This window comes from Anomalospiza imberbis, chromosome 14 (genome assembly GCF_031753505.1).
Source record: "Anomalospiza imberbis isolate Cuckoo-Finch-1a 21T00152 chromosome 14, ASM3175350v1, whole genome shotgun sequence".
NCBI classification, from domain to species: Eukaryota; Metazoa; Chordata; class Aves; order Passeriformes; family Viduidae; genus Anomalospiza; species Anomalospiza imberbis.
In genome coordinates this window covers 19,268,021-19,287,503 of record NC_089694.1, presented here as the reverse complement: position 1 = coordinate 19,287,503, position 19,483 = coordinate 19,268,021, and the positions used below count along the sequence as shown (strand labels likewise).

At 55.2% G+C, this 19,483-nt stretch overlaps 1 protein-coding gene across 4 annotated transcripts in view; it reads left to right on the top strand.

Annotated features, from left to right (window-relative positions):
* The first annotated feature begins 411 nt into the window (after positions 1 to 411).
* The window catches only part of NLGN3 (neuroligin 3), a 38,128-nt gene continuing 19,056 nt past the window's right edge, over positions 412 to 19,483 (top strand). For 3 of the 4 annotated variants that reach the window (XM_068205328.1, XM_068205329.1, XM_068205327.1), the window contains exons 1-2: positions 412 to 567; positions 18,330 to 19,075. In XM_068205328.1, coding sequence (XP_068061429.1) covers positions 18,598 to 19,075 — 478 coding nt within the window. In that variant the 5' untranslated portion in view covers positions 412 to 567; positions 18,330 to 18,597. The remainder of the gene's footprint in view (positions 568 to 18,329; positions 19,076 to 19,483) is intronic. The other variant, XM_068205331.1, reaches the window with a different exon arrangement.

Here is a 19,483-nt window from a genome sequence, read left to right as displayed (position 1 = left end):
ACAGGACAGTGCAGGGTGCCCGGGCCGTGCCGGGATGCCCCTACAGATGGGATCCTTTGCTGGGGTGGTGCGGGGTGCCCCAGGCTGTGCAGGTGTTCCGGTCGGGAAGGCGGGGGTGACCCCCTCCGCCCAGGGCCCATAGCAGGGGAGTGCCGGGGCCGTGAGGAGGGCAGGTTTGGGGGGGCCTGGGGGACACCGGGGTGCAGGGGCGGCTGGTGCCGGTACCCGGAGGGCGCGGTACCGGGCTGCGCGGCGCTCGGCGGGTGCGGCATCCCCTCGGCGCAGCGACCAGGGCGGTGCAGGTGCCGGGCCGTGCGGTACCGGGCCCGGCCGGCGCGGCGGCGGGGCTGTGGGATGTCCGATCGGGGCGGTCGCGGTGTCGGTGCCGGGCAGCGGTGCCGGGCAGCGCGGCGGCAGCGAAGGGGTGCTGCGGAGCGGCCCCTCCCCAGCCCGCCTCCGCCGTGCACGCGCCGCGCGCTCCCGGTGCGGGGTCGGGCCGGACTGAGCGGAGCGCGGGACAGCCGCCGCCGCCACCGGCATGGCCCAGCCGCGCCGCCGCCCCCGACGGTGAGTGCGCCCGCCCCGCCCCGCACGGACCGGCACGGCGTGGCGTGGCCCGCGGCGGCTCGTGATGGGGAGGGCGGCCGGACCGGCCCCGCGGCGCGGAGCCGGGGGTGGCCGCCGCTCCGGCCGTGGGGCTCTCGGGGCGGGGGATGGCCCCGGTTCGGGTCGCGGTCCTGGAGTCGGGCGTCGGAGTGGGGCGCGGCGGGGCGGGGGTTAACGGGTGGGGCCGGGCGCGGCGGCGGCGGCGGCGGCGGGTAACGGCGAGGGTTAAGGGGGCCGGATGAGCGGCCTCGGCGAGCCGGCGGGTTGCCATGGCGACGTGCTGAAAGGGGGATTGTGCGCCCGCCTCAGCTGCGCGGCCCGCATCCCGGCCCCCGCCCCGCATCCGCCGGGCCGTCCGGTCCCGCTCGGCCCGGCCCGTCAGACCCAGCACAGAGCGGGGAGCAGAGCCCTCCGGGCCGGAGCGTTCTCACTCCAGGGGATTGGGATCCTCCCCGGGGCTGTGGGGTGTCTGTGGTGTGGTGTGGGTACTGCGGGTACTGCTGTAGGTCCTGGGGGGTGTGTTATTTGGGGTGCAAGGATGCTCCTGGTGCTGACAGGCATGAGGCTGCTGGTGTGAGCATTCCTGGGTCAAGGGCAGGCAGGAGATCCCCTTGGCTCAGTTTATTTGGCATTGCATTAGGAATTACTTTAGCCATTGGGCTTCTGGAGTGAAAGGACATTCCCTGTTTCCCTCTTGAGCCAGGGACCGAGTTGGAGGCAGGCTTGCTGTCAAACAGCTGGCCATACTCATCCCTGAGCGGGGCATCCGTCCCTGAGTGGGGTGCTGGGTGCAGGGGTTGCTGGTGGCCTCAGCGATGCACGCTGTGGCTGGAGTTAGCACTGTTCACCTGAGCTTGACTCCGTTGTGCTCGAAGCCATGGAGCAGGACGGGGGGTGGGTGATGGTCAGGTCTGGGATCTGTCTGCATCCGGTGCTGTCAGCAGCAAGGGAGAGAAATGGTGAGGGACCTGAGGCCTTTGTCCAGCCAGTCAGTTTCTGGACCTCACTTTCTCAAATGGTGACACCTCCTTATGCCTCTACTGGCAGCCTTTCCCAAGGCCACAGACCTCCCTTAGGGAGGTGGCTCTGACATGACATCCCTGAAAGGCTGGGATTTTTGTTCCATCCTTTGAGAGTGCCTCATCTGATGCTGCTGCTGGCTCGGCCCCAGGTGATGGCAGAGCCAGCTCCCCACAAGCTCCTGTTCTGGCCATGCTTTGTGTCAGCCTGGTGGGACCTTCCTTCCTCGGCAAACCAGGGTCCTCTGTGGAATTGGGAGCATCTGCCAGCTGGGTAAGGAGTGGATGTGTCCTCAGAGAGGGAGCTGCTGGTTGCCAAGGCAGGAGTCACTCTTAGCTCTGGGAAATGCCTGTGCCAGGTGTGCACCCCAGCACCCATGCCAGCAACTGGTGCAGGGCTGGGCACCCAGAGGTCCCCACTGGAACCAGACCTCTGCCTGCTCTGCAGGCTGCAGGTGGCCACCACCAGAGCTGGTGTCTGCAAAACGGTTAAAGGCTGACATTTAGAGGTCACACTTTTAGCACTGTGCATGTGTTTGCTTCATTTGCATTTGCAGTTAGCCGGGCTCGAGGCTTTGCCACTCGCATGTGCAGTTGCCATGGTTACGCGTGCAGTCGGGATGTGGAGTTTGGTTGGACACCTGCAAACACGCAGTTCTCAACCTCCAGAGCACGAACAGAAGCTGCCAAGGTGCAGGGCCGCCCTCGGACATGGGCCTGAGGGCCCTGCACAGTGCTGGGCTGAGGAAATGGGAGCTGCAGTGCCCATCTTGGCGAGGTCTGCATGGTGCTGCCTTGCACAGCCTCCAATTGCCCGCACTCAACAGCAGTGAGCATCTAGGGCAGCCTTGTTAGAGAGGAGGATTGAGCCCATGCCAAGGGGGTTGCCCTGCATTTTTCATATGGGGCTGTTTCTTTTCCAGAGCCTGTGTAGAGGCTTTTGTCCCAAAGGGCTGGAAGGAAGGTGCTCAAGAGCAGAGTGGTAAGGGCAGCCAGAACCTGGGAGTCATGAGTGGAGCTGCTGAGCAGGCTGCCCAGGGACAGGGGCCTGCCAAAGCTTCAGGAGGCAGCGTGAGAATTGGCAGGGCACTCTGCTGAGGCTCCAGATGTGGTGGCTGTGTCTGTCCTGGCTCTCTGTGGCGGCTGCTCTGGGTTCTCACATCCAACACAGACAAGGATTTTTTTTCCAGGTGTCTTTTGATCAGCTTCACGCCCGCCAGCAAAAGCAAGGAGACAGTGACTGCCAAAATCCTCTGGCAGGTCTATGTTAGCCTTTGTTTCAAGGGAGGAGGTGTTTTGGGACAGCTGATAAGAAAGGGACCTTGAGGTCATCAAGTCTCTAAGCTCCATCTAAGCAATTCCCAAACAGCATCAGCTCAGCCAGCTCCTAAACCCCCCCAGCCACAGCGAGTCTGCTGCCTCCCAAGCAATTTGCTGCCATCTTCCTGTATCCTTCCTTCTAGAAGCTATTTCTTTGCAGCAGGCAGTGGAGAAAGGAAGCTCTCTTGGCTGTCCAGGAGCTACTGTGGCCTCAGACAGAGCAGTGTGGAAGTGTCCATGCTGCACTGGTGGCAGCTGGAGGGATCCAGTAACAGTAGAAGGGTGGAAGGATGGTGGGAAGTGGCAGGGATGGGGACATGGAGTGAGTGTCTGTGCAACAAGTTGTGGAGCTGCAGAGGAGCCTGTGGAATCTCAGAGCAGAGCACAGAGGGGCTGTGTATCTGCCATCCTGGGGCTGTGCACCAGGTGCAGAGGGATGGGGCAGGCACAGCTTGGCTCTGTCCTTAGAACTCCCAGTGCCACTGGGATGGAAGTTACGGGCTCCCCGTGGGATCCCAGGCAGAGATTGCTCCGCTGGTGGTCTGTGGTTATTGGCTGCCGCTGACAGTGCTTTGAAAGGCAGCCAAGGGCGTTGTGGCTCTGGGTCGGCACAGAGGGGAGGTGCTCACAGGCAGCACAGGGCGCCTCAGCAGCAGGAGGCAGGTTGGATCCTGGTACCAGGGCACTCGAGGAGAGCTGGGTCTGAGGACTGAGCTGAGCTGAGCTGAGCTGAGCTGAGCTGAGCTGGGTGGTGCTGAATGGGGGACTGAATGTTCTGGTGGTCTCCTACCATGATACTCCCCAGAGCTGGGGGCAGGGAGCAGGCTGTGACCAGGACTGTGTGCTGCTGCCCTCAGCAGGATTCTGCTGTGGGTGTGAGGGGAATGAATAAATGGTCTTGCAATTGCCAGAGCTGCCAGTTTGAACCCACATCATTCAGACCCTGGAGCGAGTCTGACTGAGAGGAAATGGGGATGAAGAGGGAGCAGTGGAAAGACATGGGTGCTTCTGGCTGCAGCTGCCAGGTCCTGTCTGGTTTGTGTAGCTCCTGGAAGTTTTCCCTGGATGGGAGGTTATGTGCAGTTTGGAGGCTTGTCTGGGCTCAGTAGTCATGTGGTACTGCAGTCCCTGATGAAACCTGCGTTCCTTCTAAGTCTTGGAAGTTGTGTGTGGAAACTCTGCTCTTGCAGTATATTCCTTTTGCCATGTTGTCTGCCTGACAGCAGGGACAGCACGTGGCAGGGGCCGTCTGTGAGCAAGACTTTGTTCTGGGGAGCGCTGTTTGGGATGAGACCACCTTGGCAAGGAGCTCAGAGGACTGATGGTAAAGAAGTCTTGTTCCTGACACTGCAAAATGCAGAACAGTGGGATAACATCTGTTATTTTCAAGCTGCATCTCAGTGCAAGCATATCCTGTAAGGTGCCTGGCAAGCAGAGTTGAAACTTTGCCTGGTGGCCAGATGCTCTGACCGTGCCAGCAGAGCAGGTGGCAAAGTTTGGGAAAGGTTGCAGAGAGAGCATGTTACAGGGCTTGTACAGTGCATGAGCCTTGTTTGGGTCTGGGCCTGGGCTTCTGAGGGCGAGGATGGCTGGGAAAAGTTTGGTCAGGAGGCTTCTGAGATGGGGTTGAGGAGGCGACTGCTGAGAATGCCCTTTTGTGATGATCAGGGGCTGCAGGGACTTGGCCTTCATCGAGCAGTTGGTGCTTCTCTAAAGGAGTGGGAGAAGATGCCCAAGTCTGTAACATGGCCAAAATGTCTGCGTGGCACTCCTTGGGGAGGTGATTGTGTCCATGTCCTGCTGCTGGCACCCAGCGCTAAAGGAGTTGTGAAGGTGAATGTGTGAGTCCAACTGTCTTCATGTCTTTTTTCTGCCCTCACATAACTCCAGGCACCACTGAACAACTTGAGGACTCATGGGACAGTGATGGAGGAGAAGGGGACAGGGGTTGCTCTGTGTCTCTGTCTCTAGAGCTGCCCACAGGGAGCTCAGGAGAGATGTGTGGGTTTTGAGATCATTGTGCAGTCAAATGCCTGGAAGTTGCAGCAGAGTTGGTCAGAGGTCTGGTGACCTCGCAAAAAAAAGAGAAAAAAAAAAAAAAAAAAAAAAAAAAAAAAAGGCTAAATAAAGCTGGGTTCTTCAGACTGGAAAAGAAACAACAGAAGATGGATAAGATGTGTCTACAGGAGGCCAGGAGAGAAGCAATAGAGGTTAACTGTTCATTGTTTATTTTCATACAAGTACAAGGTCACATCAAATTAAGCTCTCAGGAGGTGCCAAACAGGAGGAGGGGCATTGCCTCTTACAGATGTGCTATCAAATCACAGAAGTCCTCAGAGCAAGGTGTCATGAACAGCAAAACCTTGCATTAGTTTCGGGAGAAATGGGGTGATATCAAGAAGGACAAGAGGTTCCCTCAGAACTAATAAATACACTGAGATCCACCTATGGCTTGGGCAGCCGCTGAGCTGTGAATTGCTTATGCTTCTGACTGCTTGCAGGTACACAGAGTAAGGTGGACTTTTGGTCTGCTCTGTTACTTTCATAACATTCTGCCCACCAGAGAGTGTGGAGCCAGGAGGGAGCACTGGGCTTTGGAAAAGAAGGATGGGTTTATCCCCATTCAGTCCTGTTACTTAGCTTGGCACAGGGTGATAGATGCGTGCTCAGTCCTGCTTCCTCACTGGGAGCATGGGATGCTTTCCCCACATGATGGAGGGGCACCTGCTGGGGGATACAGGACCTGTGCTGAGCACCAAGCCTTGGCTTCACAGGACCCTTTGCTGGAGACCTCTGACAGGCTTTTGTCTACTGATCAGGTACTAATTCAGTTGGTTTGAAAATGAATGGCAGTATCCCTTCCTGCTGTGTTCCCTGACAGCTCTGGTTCCCTGGGCACAGGGACACGCTGGCAGCAGAGCTAGAGTCTCATCTTAAGAGCTGTCCCAATTCCCTGGTACTTGCTGCACATGATAGGTACTGTGGGATAACCAGGGATCTGATCTTCATCTCCCCCTCCTCCAATCCCCCCTTTCTGCCTGTTCTCATACACATCAGTGTCAGTTTTGTTCCTGGTTTTATCCTCAAATGAGAAAAGACTCATGTCCTGCTACCCGTGAGGTCCAGTTCAGCTTTACCTTGGTGAATGTGGGATGCCAAAAGGCTGTTCCCCAGCTCCTGAGCAGTCCAGAGGCATGCAAGGGCAACAGGAAGATGTGAGCCTTGGTTTGGGAGTGGTTGGCTTCTTGTGGGAGAAGTAGACTTGGAGAGGAGGATGCAGGGATGAGCTGGGGATCCAGCAGTCCCCTGTGGGTTTTGGCCTGCAGCAGCAGTATGAGGTCAAGTGAGGCTGTTGCTTATGAAGAGCATGCTGTTTCTCATCCTTATTAATTCCAGAGGACTGAGGGAAGTGTCCAGCCAGCAGCACAAAGGTGTCCTTGCAACTACAAACCGAAATTTCCCTTGGATAGTAGCTGTCCTGTGCCTTAAGAAAGAAACAATCTCTGTTCCTGTCCTGTCTTTTTGGTCTCTGTTGCCACTGGGGTCTCTGGATGAGAATCTGAGATTGCAGATTTGGGCAGGGAGCTGCTGTACTTTGATACTCACTACTTTAAGAGAAGCCAGTTGGTTTCCTACTCTTTGTAACAAAAATCTCCTCCTGTGTCCGCCGGGAGCAATGCTTCCAAGTGGGCATCTGCTGAGGCAGAGCTGTGCTCAGGGACCTCTGAGGAGCAGCAGGGAGCACGAGAGCTGTCTTGGCACTTGAACTTGACTTTCCTTGGCATTGTTGGTCCTTGCAGCATGCCTGTCTGTCCTACTTCATTCTGGTCTGCTCCCTGTGTCGAGACAGGGCATCCGCAGGCCGCCCGATTTGCTCCGGTCCAGCTTATTTCCTAACACGAGGTGGTATTTGCAGTAAAACACATTAAAGGATTTTTTTGCCAGAGGTTTTAGGCTTTCTGCTTTTTTGTGCTCGAAGATAGAAAGTATGGGAGGATAAATTTACAAGGGAAAATATAAAATACACTTTGGATTAAATTTGAATGGGTTTCCTTTCTAGCTGCTGGCTTGCCTGACCTACAGTCTCTAGTGAGCCCTGGCTGCATGAACAGGACTTTGTGGAGCTGCTGTGGCTGCAGGCTCCAGTCCAGGGTGCTTCCATGGTCTTCTGCTTAGTCACGCCAGCTTTGGTTTTGGTTTGGGAACATGAGCAGCTGAGGGCCTCGTTGAGGGCAGGCTCCCCTGCTTAAGGAAGCTGCTCCTCTTAGCTGGGTGGGGGCTGTCGTGGGCTTGGGCTGCACCATGGGCTGCACCGTACGCCTGGGCTGTCTGAGGTCCTCCCGAGGTGACAGACACCACATCTGTCCGGGCTACCAGCTGTGCACACAACCTGTGTTGGTGGTGGTCTCTGACTGTGACAACTGTATGAACTCTTTAGGTTGCTTACTGGAGCACAAACCAAATCTGTGCGTTTCCAGAATTCCTGGGAAAGCCTGTAGGGTTTCTGGGGAAACCAGTACCTCTGGGATGGGCTTTTCTCTCCTTCAGCTGCAGATGGGCGGTTTTGGACGCTGTGTCGTGCCAGCAGCACACGGGGGTGGCCCTTGTGTCAGGGGCCCCAGGGCTGCCCTCGCCGTGAGCCGACGCCGCCCGTGCCTGTCGGGGTTTGCCCAGGAGCTCCTGCAGAGCTCCAGCCGTGGTCCCGGCGCTCAGCAGCGGGGTGGGGCGGGCGGGAATGCAGACGTGGAGAGGGGGAGGGCGGCTTCTCTAGCACCTGTGCCTTACTCTGGAGCGGGCGGGTGTGAAATTCAATTTGTAGCTAAGTCGTAGCTGGTGAGGAACACGGGCCACAGCGTGCGCCGGAGCCAGGCGGTGTCTGGGAGCAGCGCGGCCGGCATGCACAGCATGTCCTGCCTGCCAGCTCTTGCGGAGGCTGACGTCAGCCTGGAGGAGCGGTGGCTGCTGCAGGATGTGGCTGCTTGACGCTGTGTCATGTTGGCTCTGGGTGTGCGGCCCCGGCTCCCGCAGGAGCTCAGCCAAGAGGTGCTGCCCTGGGACGGTGTCCCCTGCCCTGCGATGGTGTCCCCTGCCCTGCGGGGGCGCGGAGCGTGGTGCAGCTGGGAGGGAAAGGGACCTGGTGCCCTCTGCCACCGACAGCTTGCAGGGTGCTGGTGTGGATGGAGGAGTCCATGGTGCTTCCAGCAGCAATGGCATTTTCCCGCCCCCGCATTTGGATCTTTCGGATGTTTCCAGTGAAACCAGCTTGCTGGTGCGAGCAGAGGGAATGTGCATTACAGCATTAGCAAATGCAGCTTGCACTGATCTGTGCTCTCTCGTACCTGTGCTTTGCTACCAGTGGTCACTGCTCCCCATCTCCTGCCCCAGCTCTGGGTATCCCACTCCCTGCTTCTCTGAGAGCAGCCCTCTGTAGTAGAGGGAGAGTCCAGTGCTGTGAGGAGGGGATTGTGGTCTTCCAGGCCAGCCACAGAGAGCTGGGACTAATTGTGCCCCCAGGCAAGCTGCAGTGTCATGGAGCAGTGGGTCACTGCTGGTGCCCGTAGACTCAAAGGGACATTTGCAATATGGTCAGAAAATCATGTCTGATCTTGGGTCAGGGCCACTCACACTAACATAAAACTCAGCATCTAGAGTCCAGTGGGATGTGCTGGGGCACACAGCAGGGCAATGGGCTGGAGTTCAGCTGGGCAGCTCTTTGGCAGGACAGGACAGGACCTGCAGCTCTCCAAGCTGTGGGAAACTCGGGAGCATGGGGTGGCACAGCCCTGCATCCCAGGCTCTGGGCACCTGTGTTTGTGCAGAGCCTGTCTGGTGTTTCACCTGGCAGTAGGGACTATTGTAACAAGGTGGAGGTGGTGTGGACAATGAGCTCAAACATCTCCTGGGACAGCTTTCCTGGGCAAAGACCCCGCAGTGAGGAAACAATTTGGTGCTGGACTGCAATGCTTGGCCTTTCCTGCACCCTGAGGGAGCACATGTAGCTCTGCTGCCTGCACTGTGACGCTCATGGGTGGCTCTCTTGGGATGGTCCACACCATCCCTTGCACAGGGATGTGCTGTCCTCATAGAGCCATTTGCTCCACAGGCTTGGTGTTTCATGGTACAAGACAAGGTGGTGGTAACACGCGGTGCACAAGGATGGTTCTTGTACACTGCCACATAACTTGTAATCTTGTCTCTTCACAAGAAAACTTATTGTGTCATGTTTCAGCTTCTGTGCAAAAGTTAGTTCCTGCTTGTCTTCAGCTATTTCCTTCATCTTTGTTCTTTGTCCTGGGTTTTATTACCTTTATCCCAGATTATTTCCATGACCTGTTTCACAATTCTGCTCTGCAAAACCTTTCTGAGCTGATAAAAAGTGGAGTGATGTTAGGCAGAAATGGGTGGTTGGGGCAGATGTTGGTAAAAGAAACAGCCCTTTACTGGCTCTGCTGCTGAAACCAGAGGCTCCAAAGCCACTGTCTGGATTTCAACCCTTGATAAGTGGATTTGGCTTCCTGCTTTGAGTCAGTAAAAATTGAACATTGACAATTTATTCTGGATGAAGCTGTTCCCATTCAAAAAACTCTTGGATTTTGTTGCCCACCCTCCCTAATCACATTTGCAGGAAGTCCATGTATTTTAAGCTGCAGTCAGTTCCTCTCTGCCCAGCCCACCTCCTTACATTTATAGAGCCTCCCCCAGTCCACGCTAGTCCATGGAAAGCATTGGCTGTGCACACACTCACCTGCCTGCAGCCACTGATGCTTTCTGGGCTTTCCTTGGAGCTTGTGCGAGATGTCCTGAGCTGTTCTAGCACAGGTGGTGCTGTGGGTAGGACATGGTGCAAGTTGCCTATGGCCCATTTGTTGTGGGAGCTTCATGTCCTTTGTATGGCTGGGTGCCCAGAAAGGATCTTGAGGGGCTGGGGTATGAGAGAGTTTTGGGCAAGGACATTGCATCAGCAACTTGGTTTCATACTTGCCTCTTAGTTTCAGGCATTTCAGAAATGGGGGTGCCATTGAGCCATCCTCTTTGTGTTGCCAAAGTCTCCTTTCTTTATTAGACTTCAAACCTGCTTTTGCTAACATAAGAAATATGAATGTGTTTGGACTTGGACTTTCAGAAGCTTATTGATAAGAGCCTTGTGCTTGTGTAATTGTTCCCTAACACTGTTCAGTCATAATGATCCATGTTAACTTTAAAAATGGCCCCTGTTAGCCATGGTAGTTTCCAGGGCAATTATTTAGGAGAGGAAGCATCACTCTGGCAGATGTGAGGGGGATGGTGCTGAGCAGGTGGGATTATGTCAACGTGTGGCTTCCTGAAGCTGGAGAAGGAAGTGAGGGGAATGCTGCTGGTGGAGTCAGCTCTCTCTTCGCTGGGTGAGATTTGCACTTGGGCTGTTAGCTGTGGAGTGTTGATCACAGATTTGAGGGAGATTATATTGCCTTAGAGTAGGTGCCTGATGCTTGTTTGTGATGTGTGGGAGAGTGAGCAAGTTGTCTTGGCATGAACTCTGTGCTGGTGCCAAGGGCTTGCTGAAAGCAGATTGTCAGCTCACTCCTGAGTACTTGTCTGGAAGTTCCAGGGTTCTGTGGATGCACTTTTGCATTGTCAGTCACCTGCCTGCACAAAGCCAGAGGTGGGGTAATTCTAATATTTATTTGTGAAGCACTGCTTAGAATAGAATAGAATAGAATAGAATAGAATAGAATAGAATAGAATAGAATAGAATAATTTCAGTTGGAAGGGACCTACAGTGATCATCCAGCCAACTGCCTGGCCCACTCAGGGCTGACCCAAAGTTAAGGCATGTGGTTAAGGGCGTTGTTCAAATGCCTCTTAAACATGCTTGAGGCATCGACCACCTCTCTAGGAAGCCTGTTCCAGTGTTTGACCACCCTCTGGCTAAACAAATGCTTCTTAACGCCCAGTGCAAACCTTCCCTGGCACAGCTTTGGACCGTTCCCTCATGTGCTGTTGCTGGGTACCAGGGAGGAGAGCTCAGCACCTCCCTCTCCACTTCTCTGCTCAGGAAGCTGTCAGGAGCCTCGAGGTCGCCCCTCCGCTGGTCCCGGAGCTGCGCTTTGCGGTTTGCCGGGGTCGGGCGGGGCCGGTGCCGGGCGGTGCTGACGGGACAGCTCCCGCGGGCTGCGGGGAAGTCTCAACCTCGCACGGGGCTCCGGGAGCCGCGCCGGTTCCGCCACGCCGTCCCTCCTCACCGAGACAGGGCTATGCCACATCCAGAGCCCCGGCCGCGGGGAGTCCCGGGGCTCTGAGATCCTCCGGGCTGAGTCAGGCGCTTCCTTCGCTGCCGGCGGCTCGGGCTGGGGAGCGAGTGTGGGTTCAGCTGTGCTCGGGGAGCGCTTCTCCTTGACCTCTGCCCCTGAAGGTCAGTGTTTGTGCGTTGAAACTGCAAATACCAAGGTGAGGGAGAGAAAAACTGCCACTGTGTCTTCATGCTGGGTTCAGGAAAGCCATCATGTGAGATAATCCAGATTATTTCTATTCAGAACGTGGCAATAAATAGCCTGCTTCCAGCAGCTATCCCTGAGCCATGTGGGAACCCGCCAGTCCACCGAGAGGCTGCTGCCACTGCCTTCTTCCTGTCCTGGCAGAGCCTTCTGCTCACAGAGCAGCTGTGGGCTGTGCCATGTGGCCCTGTCTCCGCTTTCCACCAGGCTCCTGGGAAGCAGTGAGTGGGAAGGTCATTCAAAATCTCGACTAACTCAAGGTGAGCATGTAGCCCACTCCAAAAAACTCCAAGCACAATTGTCCTTGGATCCTCTATAATGGTCACCTTCTTCTTGCATCAGCAGTATTGGGTGCTGACCCCAACACTGTCCCTGCTGCAGTGCTCACAGGCTGTCCTTTGGCAGCATCACCAGTCACAGCTCAGTGACACTGAGAAACCTCCTGCATTTTTAGAGCTCTTGATGCTAAACAAGAGTTGGAAATGATCCAGGTTATCTCACCTGCTGGGTAGCATGTCTCCTGGAGCCTGGCATCGAGCAGTGTGCTGACATTCAACACCAGAAATGTCTGGAAAGGCTGAAATGTGGGCAAGGGAAAGGTCTGCTTTACTCCTGGTGTCCTTCCCAAGGTGGGCTTGGCTCCTTCATGAAGAACTCATTAAAGGCTCTGGAGCAAATGGTGACAGGCCATATTGCAGTGGGAGGCCTTTGGCACCACAGCAGAAGTGGCTCTTGAAATTGTCTGTTTCTAGGGATTTTGAGTAACATTCTTCTGTTATGAATGGAAGCTCTCGAGGATCTTGGCATGTCTCTGGGAGTTGTCAAAGAGCTTCTGTCCCACATATGTTCTTGCAGCGTTGAGGAACTTAACTGACACTTCTCACGTGGTCCCTCATCCTCTCCTCGGGGCAAAGGATGTGCAGTGGAGTGTCGCATAGGCTTCTGACGTTCAGCTTAAAATATTGGTGGTACTGTGGGTAGGAGCTAGGAAAGGCAAGGCACAGGGACATGTCTTGATGCAAACGAGGGTGAGGTTTGTAACTGTTTTCCTTCTGTCCCGTTGGAGTGACTGTGGTGCCTCCATACGGGGGAGCTGCAGATGTGCCTCAGGACGAGAGTGAGCTGGGGAACACTGGACTCTGGACGAGGCCTCTGCAGAGTGGAGGATGGATGTTTTGGCCTCCACGGTGCTGGGAAGCCTCCTGAATGCTCTGCTCTGCAGCCTAAATGCTGAAGGGTTTGTGGCCAGGGTGGCTGTGTATACCCAGATGGTGGCAAATGCTGAATGAATGAGGGCAGGGGCAGAGCTGCCAGCTAGGGTAATGAGAAGTGTAGGACACTGGGCTGGAGGGGCTGCTGGGAGTCACCTGGTCCATCCATCTGCCATGTAGCACCCTTTGCAGGTAGCCATGGAGTGCTTTAACTTTTCCTGGTGTGCACTTAACTTTCCTTTCTTAATATGGATGTGTCTCCTACCTAGCACAAAAGGGCAGAGTGTTCTGAACTTTTTTGCAGTGGCCTTTGCATGTTATAAAACTGTGCCCTGTGACTTTTCTTGTCTAGACTAATCCAAATCTTCCAGACGTTTCTCCAAAGCTTTTTGATGATCTTGCTGGTCTCCCATGGCCTCTCTCAGTTAGTCCAAATCTTCTGGGGAATGAACTGGTCTCTGGACAGCAGTAAAATTACTTGGTGTGTCTTTATGAACTGAAAGGAGAGTAGTTGCTTCATGTGTAAGCTGGCCTTTCACACATCCTCCTGTAGTTGCCTTTTTTTGTGGCAATGATATGCTGGCTCACGTTCAGTTTGTACTCACCTGTAGCCCTTGTGACCTGTGTGGCCGAACTGCTGCTGTCTCTTCTTCCGTGGCCTCTTTGTGCAGTTCTTTTTTGCCTCCCAATGCCTTACAGTCCTGCCCATCATCTCTCAGCCCTTTTCCCAGTCTGTCAGGAGCATGTCAAACTCACATCCTGGCCTCTAAAGTGCTGGTGTGTCACATGCAGATTTTGAAACGTACTCTGTTCTGTCATTTAGGTCATTCATGGAAAAGCAGAGCAACAGCAGCAGCAGGGCAGACCTTTCTGAAACCCTACATGTCCTTTTCAGTGTAACTGTGAGCCATCTATCACTGTTCACCAGCTTTGTGATGGACCTGGGAAATGCCCCCGCAGTGCTGTGGGACCAGGAAACGTCTCTGCCTTTGGCATGGATGGGTAACCTGGGATGAGACCTGCAGGCTTAGGGATGCTCTTGAGGGACTGCTGGGACACAGGGACAGGAGCACATCGGTCCGGTTGTGCTGCAGCTTCTCTGCTCCCCAGGGTTTCCTGTGGGCTTTTTGCAGTATTGTAGGCAGGGTGGGATGGGGCTGGGTGAGAGCTGGGATTACTGCCCAGCAGAGGAGAGAAGATGCCAGGTGGGGAGTGGGTCTGGAAGGTGCGGCTGCCTGAGAGCTGAGCACCAGCCTGAGCTCCTGGAGCACAGGCTGGTGGAAAGGTTTGGAGCTCGGCTGGAGAAGAGAAGGCAGATATTTCTCATGCTGCTTGCTGGATGCATGTTTGTTCTGAGGTGCATGGGCTGGCCCTCAGCAAAGTACAACCAGCTCAGATGGTGAGCAGAACTGCACAAGGCACGGTGGCTGGAGGATGCAATGGGACATCCTGTCCGCTTGCTGTTGGAAGGAGATCATCCATCCGTGCCAGCTGGGTGCTTTGAGGTCTCCATCTGTCCTGGCTCTGAACCTCATAGGACATAGAGCCACATGAGTGTAATGAACTTGGGGTTGGTGCTTCAGGGCAGGAGGCTGGGCCCCGATGAAGGGTCCAATACAAGAGCAGGCTGGCTGCTCGCATCTCCTCGGCCTCCTGCCAGAGGAGGTGTGGATCCGGCTTGTCTGGCTGGTGTCGAGATGCCTGAATATGCATCTGCCAGAGAGGCTTCCAGAGGATCCCACCCGCCCAGGTTTCCATGGAGAGCGTCTCTTTGTTGAGGAGGAAGTGTCTGGCAGACAGTGTGGCCGTGGAAATACCTATAGAGCATTTGTTTTGCAAAGCACATGAATAACATCCCCAACAGCTAGCAGCCTCACTTCCTCTGCTCACCCACCAGCGGCCTGGCAGAGCGACCTGGGATTCCTGCAGTGTCTTTATGCTCCCAGTTTCTCACTGCATGCTTGTCTGAGCATTCCCAGTTTGGCTGTGTCTGCCCAGCCCAGCCCAGTTTCATTTCTGGTTGGCAGGCACAGCTCCTGGCAGGCAGCGGCCCATCTTCACTGGGGGACACATTTGGCTTCCCTGCTGGAGGCAGGAGTGAGAGCTCTGTAGGCGGCAAAACTGGGAAAGTTTTTCTCCCACCTCCCATGGGATGTGAAGGGAATTGCTTCCCTGAACGAAATGTCCTTTCTCTGGTCTCTCAGTTCTTTCTCATGCTTTGAAAGACCAAGAAGCTTAAGAGCTGTTGAGGCAGCAGGCAGCAGTGCAAGGCACATGCAACAACCCACAGCGGAAGGGATTAAGCTTGGGTTTTTATGGCAGTCTGTCAGCATTAAATTAAGGCTAAATTCCCATCCTAAATGTTATGTTAACATGAAGTTACATCAGAAAGCACAGAGCACAGAACAGCAATATGAGGGTATCAGATGTGTTACAGGGGTATTGTAATTATCCCAAACCAGGCATTTGAAACCCAGGGAATTTCAGATATAGGGTTTGCATCGTCTTTTGGGTTTGTATTTGAAAAAAATCCAAACATAGGAAGGCTTAGAAACATGTCACTGAGATTGTTTGGGTGCCTTTATTCTGTGCTGTGGGGACATGTGCAGGTGGAGGCAAAGAGTCTTTAAAAAATGATGGAACCAAATGTGGAATTACAAATGTTAAAATACTGTGAGCTGTATTTGAGTGTTAAGGCATTGTGGCTCTCCAGAGTAACATTAGAGCTGCTGGGCCTTGACTGTGCATCTCCATATCTGGACATATTTAGCTATCACTATTGCAACTCACCTCTGTGCCTCATGCTTTGTAAAACTCATAATTGGAGACAGTTTTAAGTCCTGTAGCATCATTTTATTTAAGTTAAGAATGTGTACTTAATTCTATCTTAGCTTAGTTTTTTTTTTTTTTATGTCTTCAGATTTCCTTGTTTTTTCAGAGCTGGATGAGGATTAAACAGAAACCCAGAGGAATATCATCATAGCATAATTCTGAGGAGCTGTAGCAAGAAGCTGTTTTTTGGCTGTGCTTTGTAAAAAGAGATTCCTCATTGTGTCAGGACAGGATGGTTACAGTGGGCGTGCGGAAGCTCCATGGATGCAAAGTGGGTTGTGAATTCAGCCCTGTGACTGGGTAGCTGTGTAGTGGCACTGCCTGGTGCCGTGAAATTGCTTTCCTGGAGGAGTTGGTGGAGCAGCAGCGCCCATGGCAGCAAGTGGCTGCAGCCATGAGGAAGCTCTGGAGCTGGGAAATCAGCTGATGAACCACCACTGGCAGGGCTGTGGTGTTCCTGCAGACAGAAAATGATGACGGATCAGTTGAAATGGCTCTGCAGGGAGCACTGGATGCACGATCATAAAGATTGGAAGCTGCCTGTAGCTTCCAGCCATACGAATTAGATAAGACAGTCATTAATAATTAGCTTTATCCTAACCTGTGGTACCTGAAGGAACCTAAGCAGAAGATTTACACTGGGCAGTTTGCTTTCCAGCAGTGTCAGGCAGAGTGATGGGTCTGAAGCACCTTTGAGATCCTGCTTGGGAATACAGCTTTGGGGGGGTCCCAGGCCAGCACTACACCCCTGGGATGTCGCTGTTAGGCAAAGGTCAGTTCTCTGCTGAGGGAGGAGCATTGCGGCAAGGAATATGAGATGAATGATGGTTTTCTTCCAGAGCTGCAGGAAGAACAGGGCAGCCAAGGCACTGTGCTGCAGAGGCAGCTCCAGCAGTGATGGGCAGAACTGAGCTTGGGGTCTCTGGGTGCCTCAGCTGTTTTTCTGGCCCTTGACTCAGGTTTTATTTCTTAGGCTTTGGCATCTGTTTGGGAGATAACGCAGCAGTGTCGTGCTCCTGCTGGTGTGTTTCTGTCGCTGCATGGTGGGGCAGGAGGAGGTGAAAGGGAGTGATGTGCAGAGATGTACTGTCCTCCCTTGTCTGGCATTACCTGCATTCCCTTGGCAGGCTCTGGAGAGGTGCCTACATGCCCAGCCCTGTGAGGTCTTGCTGCTTGGGTGGGCTGAACGCAGTAACATGATTTTCTGAGATGTTTCTATTTACTGTGTTACCCTGAGGCTGCCAAGTTCTTTGGGCGTATCAGGAGGGCAGGCACAGCATGGGCCCATTTCCTTAATGACCAGCAGTGAGTTGCCTGCACATGTGCAGTACAGATTTGAGACACCTCTGGGGGTTTTTGGTTGTGTTTTGTTTGGGTGGGATTTTTTCTGGGTTTCTGTTTGTCTGTCTGGGAGGGTTTTTTTTGGTTTTGGTTTTGGTTTGTTTGTTTGTTTTTTGTGGTTTTGTTTGTTTGTTTGTTTGTTGGTTGGTTTTTTTTTGTGGTGGTGGGGTTTTTTTCCTGCGAATTTTCCTCATTGGATGAGGTGTTCTCTATTTGTGGAATCCCTGCCCAACTGAACCTCCACCAGAGCTGCAGACTCCCATCTGCATACAGCCCTTATTTTGTGCTCCAATAATTTCAAAGCAGCTCTGCTCCCCTCTGAGCCTGGAGGAGATCTACGGGGTGGGGGATGTCAGGATGTCAGGATGCCCTGGGGCAGAACGGAGGTGGCTCGCCACCGCTGCCGCCTCTCCCAGGGTGAGGACCTGTGGCTGAGACAGGACGAGTGCGCATCCCCTGAGCCACCACCGCCTTTCCGCGGGGAGCCGGCTGAAGATCCGCCGGCCGAGGAGCGGAGCCGGCCGGCGGCTGCCTCTGCTCTCGCCCGGCCGGGTTGAGGAGAACGCCGGGCAGGTGCGGCCCCCGCGGCTCCCCGTGCCCGGGTCCCCCGGGAGCAGCGGTGCCGGCGGGGGCAGCCGAGGCGGGGGGCACTTACATAAGCCCTAAATGCGCCAGGCGGTGCTGGAAGGTGAAAGGCAGAGCACTGAGAATCCACAGAGCCTCCAGCGAGGGCTCGCTGGCACAGGAGCTCTGCGCGCTGACACACATCCGCGGGTCCCCATCTGCAGTGCCCTCCCTTCCCCGCGGGCGCCACGGGGGCTGCCCCAGCTGCTCCTCCTGATGCTGCCAGCCCAGGCGGGACGTGGGAGCCGAGCTCTGCCTCCCCGGCCTTGCCGGGCCACGGAGCGGCTGGGAGGGAGGGCAGATGCCCACAGGCGCTCTGGCTGTTCCCCTCCTGCCCGCCCGGCACCCGGGTCCTGCCTGGGATCTCACTGCTTTGGCCAGTGGAGGGGGAAGCTGATGGGGACTGTGTTGGAGGGCGAGATGGGTGCCTGGCTAGGACATGTGGGTCGAGTTTGCTGCTGTATGAGGGGAGCAGTGCTGTGCTGAAGCCCAGGCAAGGAGCACGGGCTGCGTGGTGTGAGAACACAGGCAGCTCCGGCTCAGCCAGGAGAGGAGAGGTGCCAGCGGGGTCTTGTGCAGGGGCTGTGCTTGGCACTAGTGCTGTCCAACGGGCTCCTTATGGGGAGGGACATAGCACTGTCTGCTTATCTTGGCACCCATACTCTGGGCAGCCCCTGAGCACTGGGGACAGGCTCTGCAGGCATGGGCAGATCATGTGTGTGTCTGCACATGCTCTTCTTGTTCAGCCCACTTTTGCTTGCTCACAGAGCCACCTGCCTGGGTGGTGGCAAAACCAATGAGGACCCATGGGTGGGAGGCTCAGCCAGAGATCCTGGCTTCTTCTGCAGGTCATCAACTCTTCCAGAGCAAGTCTGCTGTTAATTCCCTCCATCTCTCCACAGTATCAGCAGTCACCTCCGGGCTGGGACGCTGGCAGGCAGGCAGCAGCAGGCAGCTGGGAGGCTGTGAGGAGCTGGTGCCACATCTCCCTGCATCCGTGCTCCCGACTCACCCAGCAGAAGGTGTGGCTGGGCTGCACACTCCTGACTCCTGTCTCTTCTGCTCCGTCTGTTCCTGGTGGGCAAATTGGAGGCTTGGTGTGATGGGGGTGCTCTGAGACCTCGCCCCAGGAGCTTCAGGCCTGGATGTTGGTGCTGTTTCTCCCGGACAATGTGGCTGATACTCTGGAGAAGCCCTCTCTTCCCCCCTGTTCTCCAAGTGCCTGAGCTGGTGGCCAGCTGGGACCTGCGTCTCACCCTCTGGTTCCTGAGCTTTGCCTCGATGGTTGTGCAGATGGAGGGCCAGGTCTACTCGCCCACTGTCAACACACACTATGGGAAGTTGCGAGGGGTGCGTGTGCCATTGCCCAGTGAGATCCTGGGGCCCGTGGACCAGTACCTGGGGGTTCCTTATGCCGCTCCCCCCGTCGGGGAGAAGAGATTTATGCCCCCTGAGCCACCACCATCCTGGTCAGGTATCAGGAACGCTACCCACTTCTCACCAGTCTGCCCCCAGAACATCCACAACGCCGTTCCCGAGATCATGCTGCCCATCTGGTTTACCTCCAATTTGGATATTGTGGCCACGTACATCCAGGACCCCAACGAGGACTGTCTGTACCTCAACATCTACATCCCCACGGAGGATGGTGAGTCCCCACTGGGGTGACCGCAGGAGAGCGAGGTGGGGGTCACTCCACCCCTCCCCAGCAGTGGTTGGTCTCACCTGGGTGTTGTGTTTGAAGCATGTGGTTGTGGACCCTGCAGCATGCTGTCTGTTTGTGGAAAGCTTTCTCTGGCCACGCAGCTTGCCCTCTTGCCCTCAGCTGCCATCTCTGTCTCGCGTGCTACTGCTCCTCCACGCCTCCCGGTCCCACCCCTCCACCTCCATGGCATCGTCACGGGTTCCTCTCTTGTATTGCTAAATCTGAATCCGACTCTCTGACCGCAGATCCACAGAGTGACAGCTGATTTGTGCTCCCCACAGGCGCCGAGTGCCAGGTTCTGTCTTGAGTTGGTTCGAATTCGTCCTTCCTCCCTGCTTCCCACCCTCCCCA